Here is a 15,629-nt window from a genome sequence, read left to right as displayed (position 1 = left end):
TCAATCATGAGAAATCTTTGTAGTGGCTACTATTAAATTCATTTTTAAGTGTTTTATAGTTGAGATTTGGTTTCTAATATCCAATCGGAAAGACCAAAATCACTACCAAGAGATTAGAGACAATTCCTTCTTTTCTTACATTATAGAATTGATACGCGTGCCTGGCTGCTCTGTAAAAGCCACTGCTGACACCAGCTCTCCAACCCCTTCCCCATCTACAGAGAATATGAGCAAACTGAGGGTCACTATTCCAGCTCTGGGGGAGAAATCAAGGGACAGAGGTGACATCACATCTGTTGGTATATACCTGTCCATCCTATAAAACTGTCATCAGACATATATACAAACTATTAAATATTTCAGAAGTAAAAGGGGCTTTGCCTTAACCCTCCTGTAGGTAGAGCCTGCAGGTTGGATGTGACTTAAAAGCCATGAGTCATTAGTCAAGGCAAAATCTGAACAGGAATCCGGTCACTGTAAAGGCCAGTTCCATGCTTGCTTTCACTCCACTGCTATCTCATGGCCTGCTCACAACACTCAGGTCCCCTTTCTGGGCTCTATCATGACTACGGTCCATTAACAGATAAAACAAAACAATCTTCAGTGGCTTCACAACTTACATACATGTGATGTTTTTATAAGACCTTATTAATTCTCTTCTACCCAGCCTTCAAGTTCAAATCTATTTATTGTCTTTAATGTATTTTATTCAAAATATTTGTGACTCTTAAGTAAATTTTAAATTAAATTAAAACACCCACATCTTTTAATAGGGTGTACCTCCATAGACATAGTAAGTCTTCAGTTTACCTTCTTCCAAGACTTACTGACACAGATCCAGCTAATTTTTGTTTGTTTGTTTTTTGCGGTACTCGGGCCTCTCACTCTTTTGGCCTCTCCCGTCGCGGAGCACAGGCTCTGGACGCGCAGGCCCAGCGACCATGGCTCACGGGTCCAGCCGCTCCGCGGCATGTGCGATCCTCCCAGACCGGGGCATGAACCCGTGTCCCCTGCATCGGCAGGCGGACTCTCAACCACTGCGCCACCAGGGAAGCCCATCCTGCTAATTTTTTAAAAAGATAACACTGAGGATCCTGCTTTATACTTCTATCCAAATATACCCATGAAAATGCCCAATACATTGTTCTGTTCTCTACTGAGGCAATTACAGAGGAGGGGACAGCGTGCTGGTGGGAAAAGAAACCAGTAATCCTTGTGACTTCAGTTTAATTGTTTAACTTTATTACTGTTGCACCATTTATACAATTACATATAATTTCAATGCATCCATTGTACATTTTTTTTGTTTTTTTTATTTTTATTTTTTTCCATTTTCCAATGAGTGGTGTGTTGGTGTCTGTGACACAGAATGGAAGAGAAAACTGGAACTGCAATGAACGCAGACTTTTTTTTTTTTTTTTTCATTTCCACTGACCAATAAACAGAACTACAGGTGCACCCAACCACGGACATGCATTAACTCGTCATGAGAAATCTAGGGAGGCTAAGTAGGATGAGAGAATGTTTGTTACTCCCAAAAAGACCTGGGAAGGAAGAATGGAGAATTGGCATTGAGATACATGTGGACAGGCTACGTGGGCTGTCTGAAAGTTGGCATTCATCCACAACATTAAAAAAATATCAAAATAAGAAAGGCTGTAAATGAAAAAGAACACACAGAAAATACTGCTTTCATAAAGATCTGATTGCCTCGGCACAGGCCCTGCGGGCAGAATCGAACGCATCACTCCCAACTCCCCTTGCAGAAGACAAGATGCTCAGATCTTAGTGGCGGAGTGCATGTAACAGCAGTTCAGGTACAAAAGATGTACTGTACTTTCAGACATTGATCTTTCAAATCCAGGACTGATTGGTAGAGTTGACCGAAGGTATATTAGATATTTCCCCACAAAAATACTATTTGGATTCTCCCCCCCCCCTCCCTTGATGGGAACACATCCTTATTCTTGGGCAATACGTATCATTACTTCCAATCTGAAACAAGTTAGTATAGGAGAGAGAGAGACAGAGAGACAGAGAGAGAGAGAGAGAGAGACAGAGAGAGACAGAGAGACAGGTCGTCGTTAAGCGGTATTCTTTTTTTTCCATAGGCTGTCCTTGTTACTCTTTCACTGCTACGGTTTGATCAGAATTAGCTGCCGGGGTCTCGGCGGGTTTGACCTCGTCTGCGGGGGCTGCGGGGGCCTGGGCCTTGGGCGTGGAACTGGGTGCTTCCGTGGCTGCCGGGGTCTCCTTGGAGGATGGGGCAGCCTCAGTGCTGCTGGGTTTTGAGTCTGAAGCTGGGGCCCCGTCACTTTTCGTCTCCTGCGCGGCAGGCGCTGCGGAAGCCTCAGTCTTTGTGGGTTCCCCACCCTCCTTGCTCTTGTCATCCTTGCTGGGGGCCGCGGGCTCCGCCGCCTCGGGCTCCGAAGCTCTGGGGGCGTCGCCGCCTGCAGCGGGGCCCGCGGCGGCCGCCGGCTCCTGCGCAACATCCTTCGGGGGCTCGGGCTTCCCCTCGGCTCCCTCCATCTGCTCGGGCTCTGCCTTCGGGGCGTCTTCCTTGGCCGCCTCTGTGTCTTTCTCGCCTTCCTTGTCTTCGGGCTTGTTGGCAGCGTCCTGGGCATCCTTCTCTGGCTTCTCCTCCTTGCCGTCCTTCACCTCTGCGGTCTCCGCAGACGCCTGGGTCTCATTCTCCTTCGGGGTTCCCTCCTCTTCCGTCCCGGCTCCTTCTGCCTTCTTGTCTTTGTCCTTGGCCTTCTCATCATTCACATTGTACCCCTTCTTCTTCTTGCTCAGCTTGCCTCCCATCTTGGAGTTCTGTAACGAAACAAAACACAAAACGAGAAACAGTTACTCGTGGCTCTAGACCAAATGTCTGTGTCCTCCCAAATTCATAGGCTGAAATCCTAACCCCCAGTGTGACCGTATTAGCAGGAGGGGCCTTTGGGAGTTGTGGGTGGAGACCTCACGGATGGGATCATTGGCCTCACAGAAGATACCCCACCACAGAGCTCTCTGGCCCCTTTCCCCACGTGCCCACGCAACCAGAAAGCAGCCGTCTACAATCACAAAGCAGGCCCTACCAGACACCAAATCTGCCTGCACCTTGGTCTGGGGCTTCCCAGCCTGCAGAAGTGTGAGAAATAAATTTCTGTTGTTTACCAGCCACTCGGTCTATGGTACTTTGTTATAGCAGCCCCAATGGAGGAAGATGCTTGCTCTGTTTACAGAGTAAACAGTTCAGAACACTACTGAACTGTACACTTTAGAATGGAAAACACGGTAAATCTTATGCTACATGTATTTTGCCACAATTAAAAGAAGAGTCATAAAAAAAAGGTAAAGTGTCTCATCATAGTAAGCCAAGGACATACCAACCTGAGATCAAAGAATCAGTGATTAAAAGACTAAGCTTGTCAATTGTAAAGAGAAGTGGTGCAGTATTTGTTTCATCCGCTTTCCCATGTCCGACTAAACACCAAGTCTTGAACAAAATGGCAGTGACAGCCATTTTAGGTCTATAGTAAAGCTAGTAAAAGGTGTCATAACTTGAAAACACTTTGCAAAGAAATGGCACAGCTGGGAAATCACAAATTTCAAGAAAATAATCTCGAACTACAAACTCCTTTCAAACTCCATTATTCATATATATGTACATATATGCACACACATCTTCAAAGACCAAATGCAAGGAGGATTTAGTCTATCTCATTATTAAGAAGGACCCATTAAAGGAAAACTATCACTCAGAAAATGAAAAGCATGGTGTCGCCAGTTACATTTAGTTTGTTAGTTGTGTCATACTTGTATTCATTGCTTTTCAAGGTATTTTTGGCTTAAAAGAAAACAGTTCCATAATAATATAAAAGTGTCCTTCATTATCAATTTCTTGATGAGAAGTCAAACTAGATATGCAACTTCAATGGTCATTAACAGCCTATTTCACTCAAAGTTAAGTCTCCAACTTCCTGGAGGTTGACACTTTTATTCTATGAATATATTTGGATCCTGAATTTTTCTCCTCTGGTACTAAAGCATTAATCCAAATCAGTAATCAATTATAAATTTAAAAATAATAAATTCAATCCAGAACCGTTGTCGGAGCTAAACAGGCACTCCATTGCTTTTTCTTCAAGTGTATTTTAACGGCATCATATATATCAGTGGGAATCCACCGAAATGTTGCTCTTTAGAGGAAAATCTGTTGCTTTTCCTTGATGAATCATGGCAGAAATTCTGTGGCAATATCCTCTTTAGTCCACACAAGTAAGTCCAGGAGAGAGAGAGAGAGAAAAAGAGAGAGGACACACGCCTTGCCCTGTGCCCCATGTGCCGGTGTACAGGTGAGACCTCTGGTTCTGTTCTAGTTCAGGGCTGTCTTCTGGCAGAATTATACTGTACTCTTGGACCAATCTTTTTGGGTTTTTTTTAAAGTATTTTCCATTTAGAACAGAAAATTTGCTGCTTATACATTCCATTCCTTGGAATCATGACTCAGGACAGTGATAACCGACATTTATCTTATTTAGAAACCAGGTGTTAGGTAGAAGAGTGCTATTCTTCAGTCAACATTTGTCTCACCACTCTATACGTGAATCTCCTGTCCAAAACTGGGGAAGAAAAAAAAAAGGAACAAACCGAAGGATGATGAAAATACTGCTCCAATTCTCAAGGAAGGCCTTTATTACGTTATCAAAGTAAGAATTCCTCTTACACATTTCTTTCTAAAAAGAGAGTGGCTTTTGGTCATAACCTACTTCAGACACCCAACAGGCTCTATTTGACTTAATTTTTGGTTATTTCTCCCCCAGAAGTGGGAGCAAACATAGATGGTAAAAATACTTTAAATGCACCTTTATCCTGTAAGCAATCACAAAACAATAGATGAAAATCTGAAGAAATAAACTGAAGCAGTATTTTAAATTATAGTTTATAACTCTTCCATTGAATTCTTAATTACCCAGTATGCATGAATGGTGCACATCAAAATGTCAGCTCTGATATTTCAAGATATTTTGGTACGTTAGTTTAGAGCTAAGAAAGAGAAAACCTGACAGGCCTGCCTTTAGGATCTTCTCCCAATTCTATAATAGAAACCCATACACCAACTTAGAAATTATAGAATAGAAAACAAAGGATAAATGCAGTGTGTGTATGAACATAACACGAGTGCCCCTTTCTCACCCACAAGGCATGAAATTCTAGACAGCTATTCCCAGAGGCTTAAAGTCATGATGGTTTACAAACCTAAAATCTACTTTACTAAAATTGGTGTTCTGAAACACAGTTAGGGCCACTTTCTATTCTTTATTTCTGGGTAGGAAATGAATGTACATAATCAAATTCTAAGTTAGAAAGTGTGTCTCCATTCCTGTTTGTCTTTCAACGTTAATAAACACTCCTACTTTTGCAAATTTTCTCATGTTAGTTATAGTGAGGTATCAGAGGGAGGTTTATAGAATCCACTAGAACCCTGGAAAAGCAGGGCAGTCTGGTTATTTCCCTAGACAGTGTGGGTGAAAACCTTGCCAACAGCCAGGGATAAATTAAACTTATAACTTAAAATCTATTAACTGTTTCCAGGGGTCCAGCACAATCCTAATTCCAAACACATTACTAAACTATTTTATTTAATGTTCTCAACAGGACCATGAGGTCGTAAGTATACCATTAGTGTCCTCCTTTTACCCATATGGAAATTCTAACTAGCTGAGTTCATGCAGCAGTGTCATAAGCAAAAGGCCAAGCCAACAAAATTAGGTAAGGCAGGAGGGCACTGTCTAGGAGGTTACAGGGAACCCCACCAAGAAGCTGGCAAACGGGCAGAGCTCTTGTCTCAGGAATGGTACCCACCTTGGGTCACAAGGTTGGTGCAGATCTACGGTGATTCAAAACTCAAGATGTTGACAAGATAAGGATGAAATTCAGAATTTCAGGTACACTTTGCCCCTAAACTTTTTATCACCCCATTTGCCAATGGAGATTTGTATCAAATCCTTAAAAAATAAGGAGAGTGGTGGGCATATTATTCTCATTATTTCGCATTTCTATTACTTCTAATTTTGAAAGAAATGAGTTGGTATAGAAATTCAGAAGCTGGAACTTCTAAGTTTAAAAAAAGGGCAGTTAAACAAACAAAACAAAAACAACACGGCAACTAGTAGTCCATGCTGGAAGGCACTTAAACCCAAATCTAAGCTACAATGAAAGGGCTGGGACTACCTTTGCATATCTCCACATTTGGGACATTCACTAGCCATAGAGTGACACAGCAGGAAAACTCACACCCAAGCTGATGCACTGGAACTAAGCTCTCCATGTTGATACAATAACCAAACAGTAAAGTTGATTTATTAGTTACAGCATCTCAAAGGAAAGCAAACCCCAGAGCTGTCCTTTGAAATTACAGAAGAATTCTAATTTACAAGGGCCAAAACTGTTTGAAGACTGATGGCTTCAAATCGGCACAGAAAACAACTAACAACCAACAGCAAGAGAGAAGAACTTCACTGTGTTTAATCTGGAAAATGTTGGACAGGAATTATTTCATGGAGTCTTTGCACATTGCATCATGGTAGATGTTGTTATGAATCCCATCTCCACAGCACACTGGCCCTGAATCCTTGGGCAAGTTACTTAACCTCATTGTCCTTTCATTTCCTGTACGATAAGAAAGGTCAATCTTAGGAAAATTTTATGTGAGCCACCAGTACAACGTTTGACATTTCATGGGCTTGCAATAAATGTTAGTTCCTTTCCCCATCATTGAGATAATTCTGTGCTTCTAAACCCCAAGAGAAAAGTAGAACACAGGTTCCACACCCACAAACACACACAAGTTCTGGAATCAGGAATTAGAAGCACTGTAATTAAAACATTTAAAAAATATTTTTAAATGGCATCAAGAAGATTTTTGGTAATTGTGTTCCAAGCATGCTCCTGCTGACTGGATATATGTGGAAAAGAAGTTTGTACAGTTATCTGTTGTCACCATACTACCCCCATACTGCTAATATTAAAATCAGTCTACTTCTTAGATTTGAATCTTTTATGTACTTAAGATTCTCGAGGTTACACAAGTCTTTAAAAAATATAAAAAGTCTCTTATACCAAGAAATCATTTTCCAGACAGAAGTAAAAATTATAGATCAGTCATCAAATCTAACTCCTCCCAATTTGATCTGATACTGGAGTGATCATAGAAGAAATATCATTTCATCTTCCCACTACCTCTCCATCACCTGGTCCAAGGAAACAAGAGAAAAATTCCCTTTCAGTCATCAGGATGAAAAGAGAGCCCAAATTCTTCAATTAAGACTCATTTACTGACTCATATTATATACATACGTGAAAGACAAAAAAAAAATTGATCTACATTTTATCTTGGCTAATAAGCTAAACATAGAATGTCTATGAGGGAAAGTAACAGTCAAATGTCACCACCTTTTTTTTTTTTTTTAATTTTCCACAGATGACATTTTTCTTGTATAAAGTCCCAAATCATTTAATATTTTTTAGGCACTAACAGTGTTCTAAATCTCCCTCAGCTGTCTTGTGACTTATTCTCCCCATCTTATAAAAGTGAGCCTCTATCTAGTTAATTAATCCCCCTTGGCTATAAACAAATAGTCCAGAAGAATTAAAATTCTGCTTTTTGGTGAAGAGAGAAAGTGACATTCTAGCACTGTTATGTGATCAAAGCAACCTGGGATGGTAGGCGGGAAAACAGGAGAAAGTGAAAGTGAAAGTGTGAAAGTTAGAGAGAAGATCAGTGGCAGTTATGGGGCCCCCAAGCCCAGTTCTCCTTTGCCTACACCTCTCGTCAGGGTCCCAGAAAGAGATGGCATCCGTGTGATAAATTCCTAGTTAGACAGGCTAGGTAAGGGGAGGAATTTTTTTGTCCTCGGAAATAAGTAAATGAAGTAAATAATAAGTGCCCTAAATATTAGATTTTAATTTTTTCTCCAAAGCAAATACTTGGAGGATTTTGTTGAGTCTTAGAGCTAACAAGTATTTCTTTTCTTGTAAAAGGAAATCCTGTTTACAAGCTAATGTTCAACTACCAAGTTGAATACAATTATAGATCTATAAGAAAAAAATATATGATCCTACATATTGCCACCCTAGCAAAACTAAAATTAAAAAAAATTTTCTTCGGGGGGTTCTGGGCAAGAAATAATTTGAAATGCTACGCTGTAATAAAGATACTTTAATAGACAAGATAATCACCTCTACGGAGCTCTTCAAATTCTTTGTTCCTTTCACTCCAGGAAGCCTGTCAGGGAACACGGAAGATGGTCCTTAGCCATTCAAATCAGCTAAGTTGTGTTTATTTTGTACACACAATCCCAGGACACACTGGGCAAAATCACCTCTGTAGAAGCTGAATTATGATGGGGTTTCACTAAACAACCACCATTCTTGCAAATTCTAATATGATCAACTCAGCCAGAAGTTTTCTAATATGCACCTGATTGTTTTTCTCACCTTGAAATAAACCTATCTATCAGCATAGCCTACGGAATTAAAACTTAGTCTTTCATTTTGAGAAAATAAAGGTAGACAGGCAGAGGACAAAACGTCATTTAGAAAAAAATAAATTATAAATATTTTCTTTACGACTCATGTCAAAAACAAGCCACCTAACACTCGCTCAGTATGAAGTTTGCTGAACACAGCATGCACGTTGAGTGCTGGTCCCAGCTGTCAATAATTTGCTATAAAACTCTGAGCAAGTCACTTCCCCCTCTGGGTCTCAAATTTCCCATTCCATAAAATGAAGATATTTAGTTTATTCCTTTTCTGACAAAAAAAAAAAGTATATATTATGGATGCTTATAGCACTAAACAATAAGGTATGTGTGAGAAAATGTGCTGTGATCAATGCTATGGTCTGAATGTTTGTGTCTCCCCAGAATTCATATCCTGAAACCTAACCTCCAAGGTTATGGTATTAGGAACTGGGACCTTTGGAAGGTGATTAGGTCATGAGGTGGACGCCTCATGAATGGGATTAGTGCCCTTATAAAAGGGACCCCCATAGAGCTTTCTGGTCCCTTACAGTATATGAGGATACAGCAAGAAGATGGCAGTCTACAACACAGAAAAGGGCCTTCACCAGAACCCAACCACACTGGCACCCTGATCTTGAAATTCTACAGCCTCCAGAATTATGAGAAATAAATTTCTATTGTTTATAAGCCACCAGGGTATAATACTTTTTTAGAGCAGCCCAAATGGATGAAGACAATCAATAAAGTTCTATACTCCTGTTAATTATTACCATAAACACTTACACCATCTTTCACCCTGAAAATCAAATTGACAACCAGTTGGTTTATTGGTATGATTGGATTTCTTTATACATAATTTTAACATGTGTGAAGCTTGTTAAAAATCAGAAATAAAAATTTGTAAAACAACATCCAAATGTTTATCAAATACCAGACTTTTTAATGTTTTCAATTACGTTTAGGAAATGTTTTCAGGATAATGTGTCAGTTCGGTAAGTAATGAATGGGAATGGAACTGAACACTGAAGACGTCTTAGATGAAGATATCAGTGCTAGAAAAATTCTGTTTCATTAGCTTTGCTTATGCAGAACTACTTCATAGCATTGTGTTTATAGAAGATGCTCAGTTGTTTCCACTTCACTTCCTTTTGATGGGTAACCTACCAACCACTGGTGGTTCTGCTTGGCAAGATTTGCTCTATGCCCAAATTTTCTGTTTCCTATATATAAAAACCAGTTATGAAACATAAACTGGTGCAATGTAGATATTATTTTCTTGCCCTCACCATCTCCACTACCTCATCCAGAATTAGTTGATATTGTGAACAGTGTTTGCAAATCTTTCGGGAACACACGTTCAATGCAAATGCAAGGCTTGACTTTTTTCTAAAGCAAGATTTGCTGTTTCATAGGACACTAACACGGAGCACTTAGTCATGTGTGACCTCCCAACAGGGTGTATTCTGTCTGCCAGAAACCAGCTTTCAGCCCCTTGCTACTGGTGAGAAAAATTATCTAAGTAGAGGCTGGATTCACTTGCTCCTCAATCAATGCTAAAATTCTCAAGTTCCTAACTAGAGACTCCTTTGTCCTCCAAAGTTCACAAAGGATCTTTAAAGTATGAAGGGTAATTTTATTTACACCTAGGTTAATCTTCTCATGGAAAAAAAAATATGATAAAGTATCTTGAATTTTACGAAGAAAGTGGATTAAATTCCTGAGCAAGAATAAGTGTTAAGATTGTCCGATACCACAAAAATGGTCTCAATTTTGCCAAAGTTGAAGGTTTTAGCTGTGGAGCCATTCCCTTTTCCTTCCTTCAACAAATCTGAAGAGGTGAACACATAAGCAAACACTATTATCACCAATCATTTATACCATTTACTTTGGAAGGAACCATTTTTGTTTTGTTTTGAATTGAGCCCAGAAAATGGAATATTTCTTGAGAAAAAAAATGTTCACTTGTTCATAAAGGCTTGTATCTTTTCATGGATTCTCTTGTATGTTCAGAACCTGATTAAATAGTTTTATCTAAGAAATCGCTCATGAATTGCTTATTTCCAAAGTCAAGGGGTAATTCATTTCTACATCGATTGTATTGGAAAGCTACACCAAACAAAACTAGGACATAGAACCATTTTTACAGAGCTGTTAGAATGCAACATAGAAGATTTTGTTTGGAGTTTATCACACGCTGGGAAAGAGTTCCAGGCCAGCTATAGGTTTTTAATACCAACAGCTTTGCTCTGGGAATATCAGCATGAGGTCACGGTGACTTTTAACACAGTAAGGGCAAAGATGCATTACCCACACATACAAGAGAGAGGGAGAGAGTCTGGAGAAAGAGAAAGTTTCTCTTTTTGAATAGTCTCTCTTCACCTTCCCTATTCTGCTTCTGAATATCTACTCCTCCACTGGAACCTATCTTTTTCTGCATTTTAACTTATAGAAACTGAAGCCAAATATCCGATCCCATAAGCTTCTCTAGCAGGACACCTTCAGAGGCAAGACAAAAGTGTCCAGCAGTAAAGGATTTAAACCTTGACTCCATTCTGCACTAAAGGTAAAGCAATGGTATTAGGAATAGAAGCCTATTGGAACAGCTTTCCTGTTCCCCAGTGTTAAGAAAGGAGCCAATTAGCAGACTGTGGTGAGTGGACCCATGGAGCTGATCTGGTCCTCAGTAGTCTCTATAGAAGACAGTTCTGTCCCTTTCAGTGACTGAGGCTCTCCGGCTACCAAGTGAAAACAGACAGCTCAGTCCCTCTCCCCATATATTCCTTTGGTTTCGGTTAAGACAGCTGCCAGTGTTTTAAGACATAGGCACAACCCTACCTACCAGGATAGAATCTAATCAAAATTTTAGCTGTTCTGGAAGTTGTTCTTATGGCTTTCCAATAAAATGTGAGGTTTCTGGGAGCTATCATTTACTGTTTCCTTTCTTTAGTCTTTGAAATAAAATACGTGCTAAGTAGTCTGGTTGAGTGCAAGTGAGGGAGAAGGGGGAAGTGTTGGATCAAAAGGAGTTTTGAGTAGGAGAAACAATAAGAGAACTGTCATCACCAACTTTAAAATTTCAGTCCTTTGAGGGAGGTCTAAGTAATAGCACACCATCAGGCATCCTAGAAGAGTCCCTCTAGAGAGCTGCATTATCCAAAGAGCTTTCAAGAACCATTCTGCATTCTGCTAGCAAGCAAAATTACTGGTAATTAAATGTTAGTGTTTATCTCAGCCCATGTACTGAATTTTAGATGTTTTGATGTGCAGATGACCACCGTTTGTGACTGCTGAATTTTCATTTAGGTAGCACTTTGTTGGTTATATCCATTAGTTAAAGCTTCCCACATCTTCAGATAAAAAAATGCAAGCCCCAATTATAGCACTGACCCTCTTCAGAAAATGCAACCTTGCATAATGACACAGTTTCCAGGCATTAACTACCCCAAAACCACGGGGATTACATGTGCTGTATTCTTCCTACAATTAGTACGTATTCCATGACATCTCCCAATTCCATTTCTCATTTGCATACTTCTACATTTTTGCTACTCTGTCAATGAACAATAATGCAATTCTGTGACAATGAAAATCATTGGCATACGTTAACTGGTGTATAAAACAAAACAAGAAAATGACTGATAATAGTATTTCTCCATATGGTCTGAAAGTTACTATATTATGACTTCCAATGCTATTCCTATTTATATCTTCTCTCGCTACACTAATATCTAGGCATTTTCTATATAGGACAGTTTGAATCATACAAAGGTCCCATCCATTGCCAAGTTTCTATTTTGAAAATACAAATTTGGATTAATTAACCATGTCATCTAGAACCAGGAGACTGAAGTTCTTAGGGATGATGTCAAACAGATTACAAGTCTATAGACTCCAAGTCTATTGCAAAACCCAACATGAATATGCAACAGTATGTGTCAGAGACTGAAGTGTTATTTCTGGTTTGATTGCTGCTTCACGGTGTGATCAAGACAAGAAACAGTCTCCTTCTGATTCTGTTTCCATCTGTGAGGCAGATATATCTTCTTCTGATTATAAGATGGATGCAGAATCAAAAAGAGACTGTTTCTTGTCTTGATAACATATGAAAATGAATCAATGTTTCCTGACAAAGTTAAACATGTGACCATAGCACATTAACTGTGTCACTCTGCAAATTCAAGGCTGCAAAGGTTCAACAGGTTTAAATACAAGATAATCCATTACTGATTTTTTTAAAGTAACATACAAAGTTAGAACTGACTCATAAGTTGCATCTGCAGACAAACATCACCAGACATGTTGGCTTTACAATGACACAGGCTGAAAGAATCCAACTTGTTGGTCAAACCTAGCTGAAGCAAATGTTGGGAAAAGAGAAAGGAAAAATTTTTTTTTTTTTACCTTAAGGAAAGAATTTACAAAGTATGGAGAAACACAACAAATTCAAAATACATTTTCAGTAAGAATACAGGGAAAAAAATCTAAAACATATGGTTGGTTATGTCCAACAATTTCATTTTCAACAAACAACTGTCCCTTTTCTTTCAAGTACCAAAACTTTTATCCTAAAAGAGGAAAATGAAATAAAGATAATGTAGCCTATGTGTATTTTTGGTATTCCCATCAGGATGTACTTTGTCATAATGATTTGCTCTCAGGTTTTATCAATGCCTGGTGATAATTTCTATTGTTGGAATTACTGTTGTCAGTATCTGATTCAGTGAAAGCTTCCATTCAGCAACTGTAACATCACCAACATTTAGGGTATCGGAATGTCCTCTGGGGAGAGGGTACTATAGTAAGAGCTGTTAACCCATGTTGAAATTTCTAACGCCAACCCATTAAATACAAGAGTAAAATTTTAAAGAAAACATTTTCAAGAGAATTTATTTCCTTGTCACAATAAATATGTTCAACTTTGTAAAAATGTACTGTAAAATGTGCAAGAAATATTAGAAAAACACACAGATACACATACACTGCTACAACCCAATTTTCCCAAAGAGGTGGTTAGGATGAGTTAGAGCTACACAGTCAGAAAGCCCTCCTATAGAAAAGGAAATTAATCACAAGTGACACTTCCATTATTCTCCTTCATGAAGTTCAGGCCAGCCCTACAGAGCAAACTCAAAGTATCTTTGGGGATCTCTCATCAAAAATTCGAAACACAGAATAGTCTCAAGACCTTCAAATCTTCAGAAATTATTTTAGGAAAAAATCGACTTGATCTTTAGTAGGAAAAGAAAAATTTTTTGAAGTTAAGTAAGATATGAGAACATATGAGAGCAAAAAGCCTACTCTAATCTAGGTTAAGACAGAGACAATTAAAATTAGAGTAAGTTAAGCCTCATAAGAGAGCACAAAATAACAGTTTTCCCAGAAGAGATGACCTTTAGTTGGACTCAGGAGATGAGAAAAGTTTTATAGACAAGGTGGAGTTTGAGAGAGTAGAAATATCAAAAGTACTTATACACATAGAACTTACTCTGTCTAGAACTGTCTTACTATTTAATCTTTATATATATTAACCGATTAACTGTCTCATCAATCCTAGGAAGGAAGAAATTATTACTACTTCCACTTTACCATGAGGAAACTAAGGCATGTTGGAGCCAAATAACTTACCCAAGATCATATACTAGTAGTCTGGAGATGTGGTGTGAACCCACGCACTCTGGCTCTGGAGTGAGGTCTCTTAACCATCGTGATAAACTGTCTTGAAAGATGACTAAGCTACCTTTAGATCAAGATAGGGAAGTAGGAAGTATTTATGTTAGAGCAAACCAACAGGAAGAATCCAGTCGAGTATGAGAAAAACCTTATTTATATTTAGGAGCTCAGTGAGGAAGAACTCATCTACCTGGAGGGAGGTATGATGGAATATAATCTATCAAGGTTGCCTAATCGAATGTTTGAATTTAGACGGCAGAAAGCAGAAAACCAGCTTTCTTCCAGAAAGGGAAAAAAATAAATATGTTTCAGAAATCAACAGAGAATTTTAGGAAGCAGCTTGGAGGAGTTATATTCTGCTACAAAAAGATGAAAAAAGAAACAAGAACAGGAATTGTGCGACTTGATCTTGTGATGAGTTGTTAACTACTGACCCTGGAGTGACTCAGGTTGAGGAGTGAAGACACATGCCTCCTTGGAAAGGCTCAAAGAACGCATGAGGAGCCAGAAAAGATAGCCACAAAGGCCCACACTGAAGAGCGTGAGTGAAGTAAAAGCAATGTCAAGGCAAGAATTTGCAACTTTGTCAAGACTGAGTTTTGTCTATTTGTTTATAAGCAGTTGGAAGACTGAAAATATATACAGGAAGATGGGATGAGACTAAGAATAAAGAGAGAAACGAAAGTGGAAAGACAAAGGAGAAATAATTGATAAGGCAAGGTTCCGGAAGACTCAGAAAGGTCAGTCAAGATTAAGCTTGGTAAGGAAGGACCCTTAACTATACAGGGGGCAAGAGAGGAGTGAAATGAATTCCAAATCCAGTGGTTTTCCCAGCCTGGCCACTGGCATCTCTGTCTTTCAAGTGCATGCAGTCAAATCTGAATGATTCCAGACCAAAGACTGAATAAGGTCTCTCTAGAGTAAATGTTTGATCATGTGTCTTTGAAACAGTCGTTTACCTTTTGGTACTTTATCTTCTCAGTTCTTTTATATAACAGTGAGGACTTCTCAAGTACTGGGAGGAAAAGGACAGACATTTCATCAACCAAAATGCTTTAAAATGCTACAGAATTAACATAGTGACCACTAAACCAGGAGAGGTCTTATTGTGAAAGAATTTAATGTACAAAGTAAAGCAAATAGGCTTAGTGCATTATGAAGGGGTTTAAGAGTTTCTTAGATAAGAAATGCATAGCTGATATCTAGACCTGTATTCATACAGTATTCACGTATGAATTTTTCAAATTCTTTTCCCATTTAGGTTATTACAGAGTATTAAGCAGAATTCCCTGTGCTATACAGTAAGACCTTGTTGGTTATCTATTTTAAATAGAACAGTGTATACAAGGGACATTAATTCTTAAGAACTTCATGACTACCCTTATCCTTTCCTTATTATGCAATCTAGTCTTGGTTTTAGATAAGCCTCCATCTTTGGTTATTTAC

The 15,629-nt window shown here is 38.9% G+C and overlaps 1 protein-coding gene across 1 annotated transcript in view; it reads right to left on the bottom strand.

Moving 5' to 3' along the window:
- Window positions 1-1,220: 1,220 nt before the first annotated feature.
- BASP1 (brain abundant membrane attached signal protein 1) overlaps window positions 1,221-15,629 on the bottom strand; it is a 54,082-nt gene continuing 39,673 nt past the window's right edge. Inside the window, exon 2 of the mRNA XM_027125359.1 lies at window positions 1,221-2,817. Within this exon, the coding sequence (XP_026981160.1) occupies window positions 2,122-2,808 (687 nt within the window). The 5' untranslated portion in view covers window positions 2,809-2,817 and the 3' untranslated portion in view covers window positions 1,221-2,121. The remainder of the gene's footprint in view (window positions 2,818-15,629) is intronic.

The sequence above is a fragment of the Aethalodelphis obliquidens genome, unplaced genomic scaffold (genome assembly GCF_003676395.1).
Source record: "Aethalodelphis obliquidens isolate GAN/ISIS:26980383/991018 unplaced genomic scaffold, ASM367639v1 scaffold29, whole genome shotgun sequence".
In the NCBI taxonomy this organism is placed as follows: Eukaryota; Metazoa; Chordata; class Mammalia; order Artiodactyla; family Delphinidae; genus Aethalodelphis; species Aethalodelphis obliquidens.
Note: the sequence above shows the minus strand (reverse complement) of the source record. Positions and strands in the feature narration are given on the sequence as shown.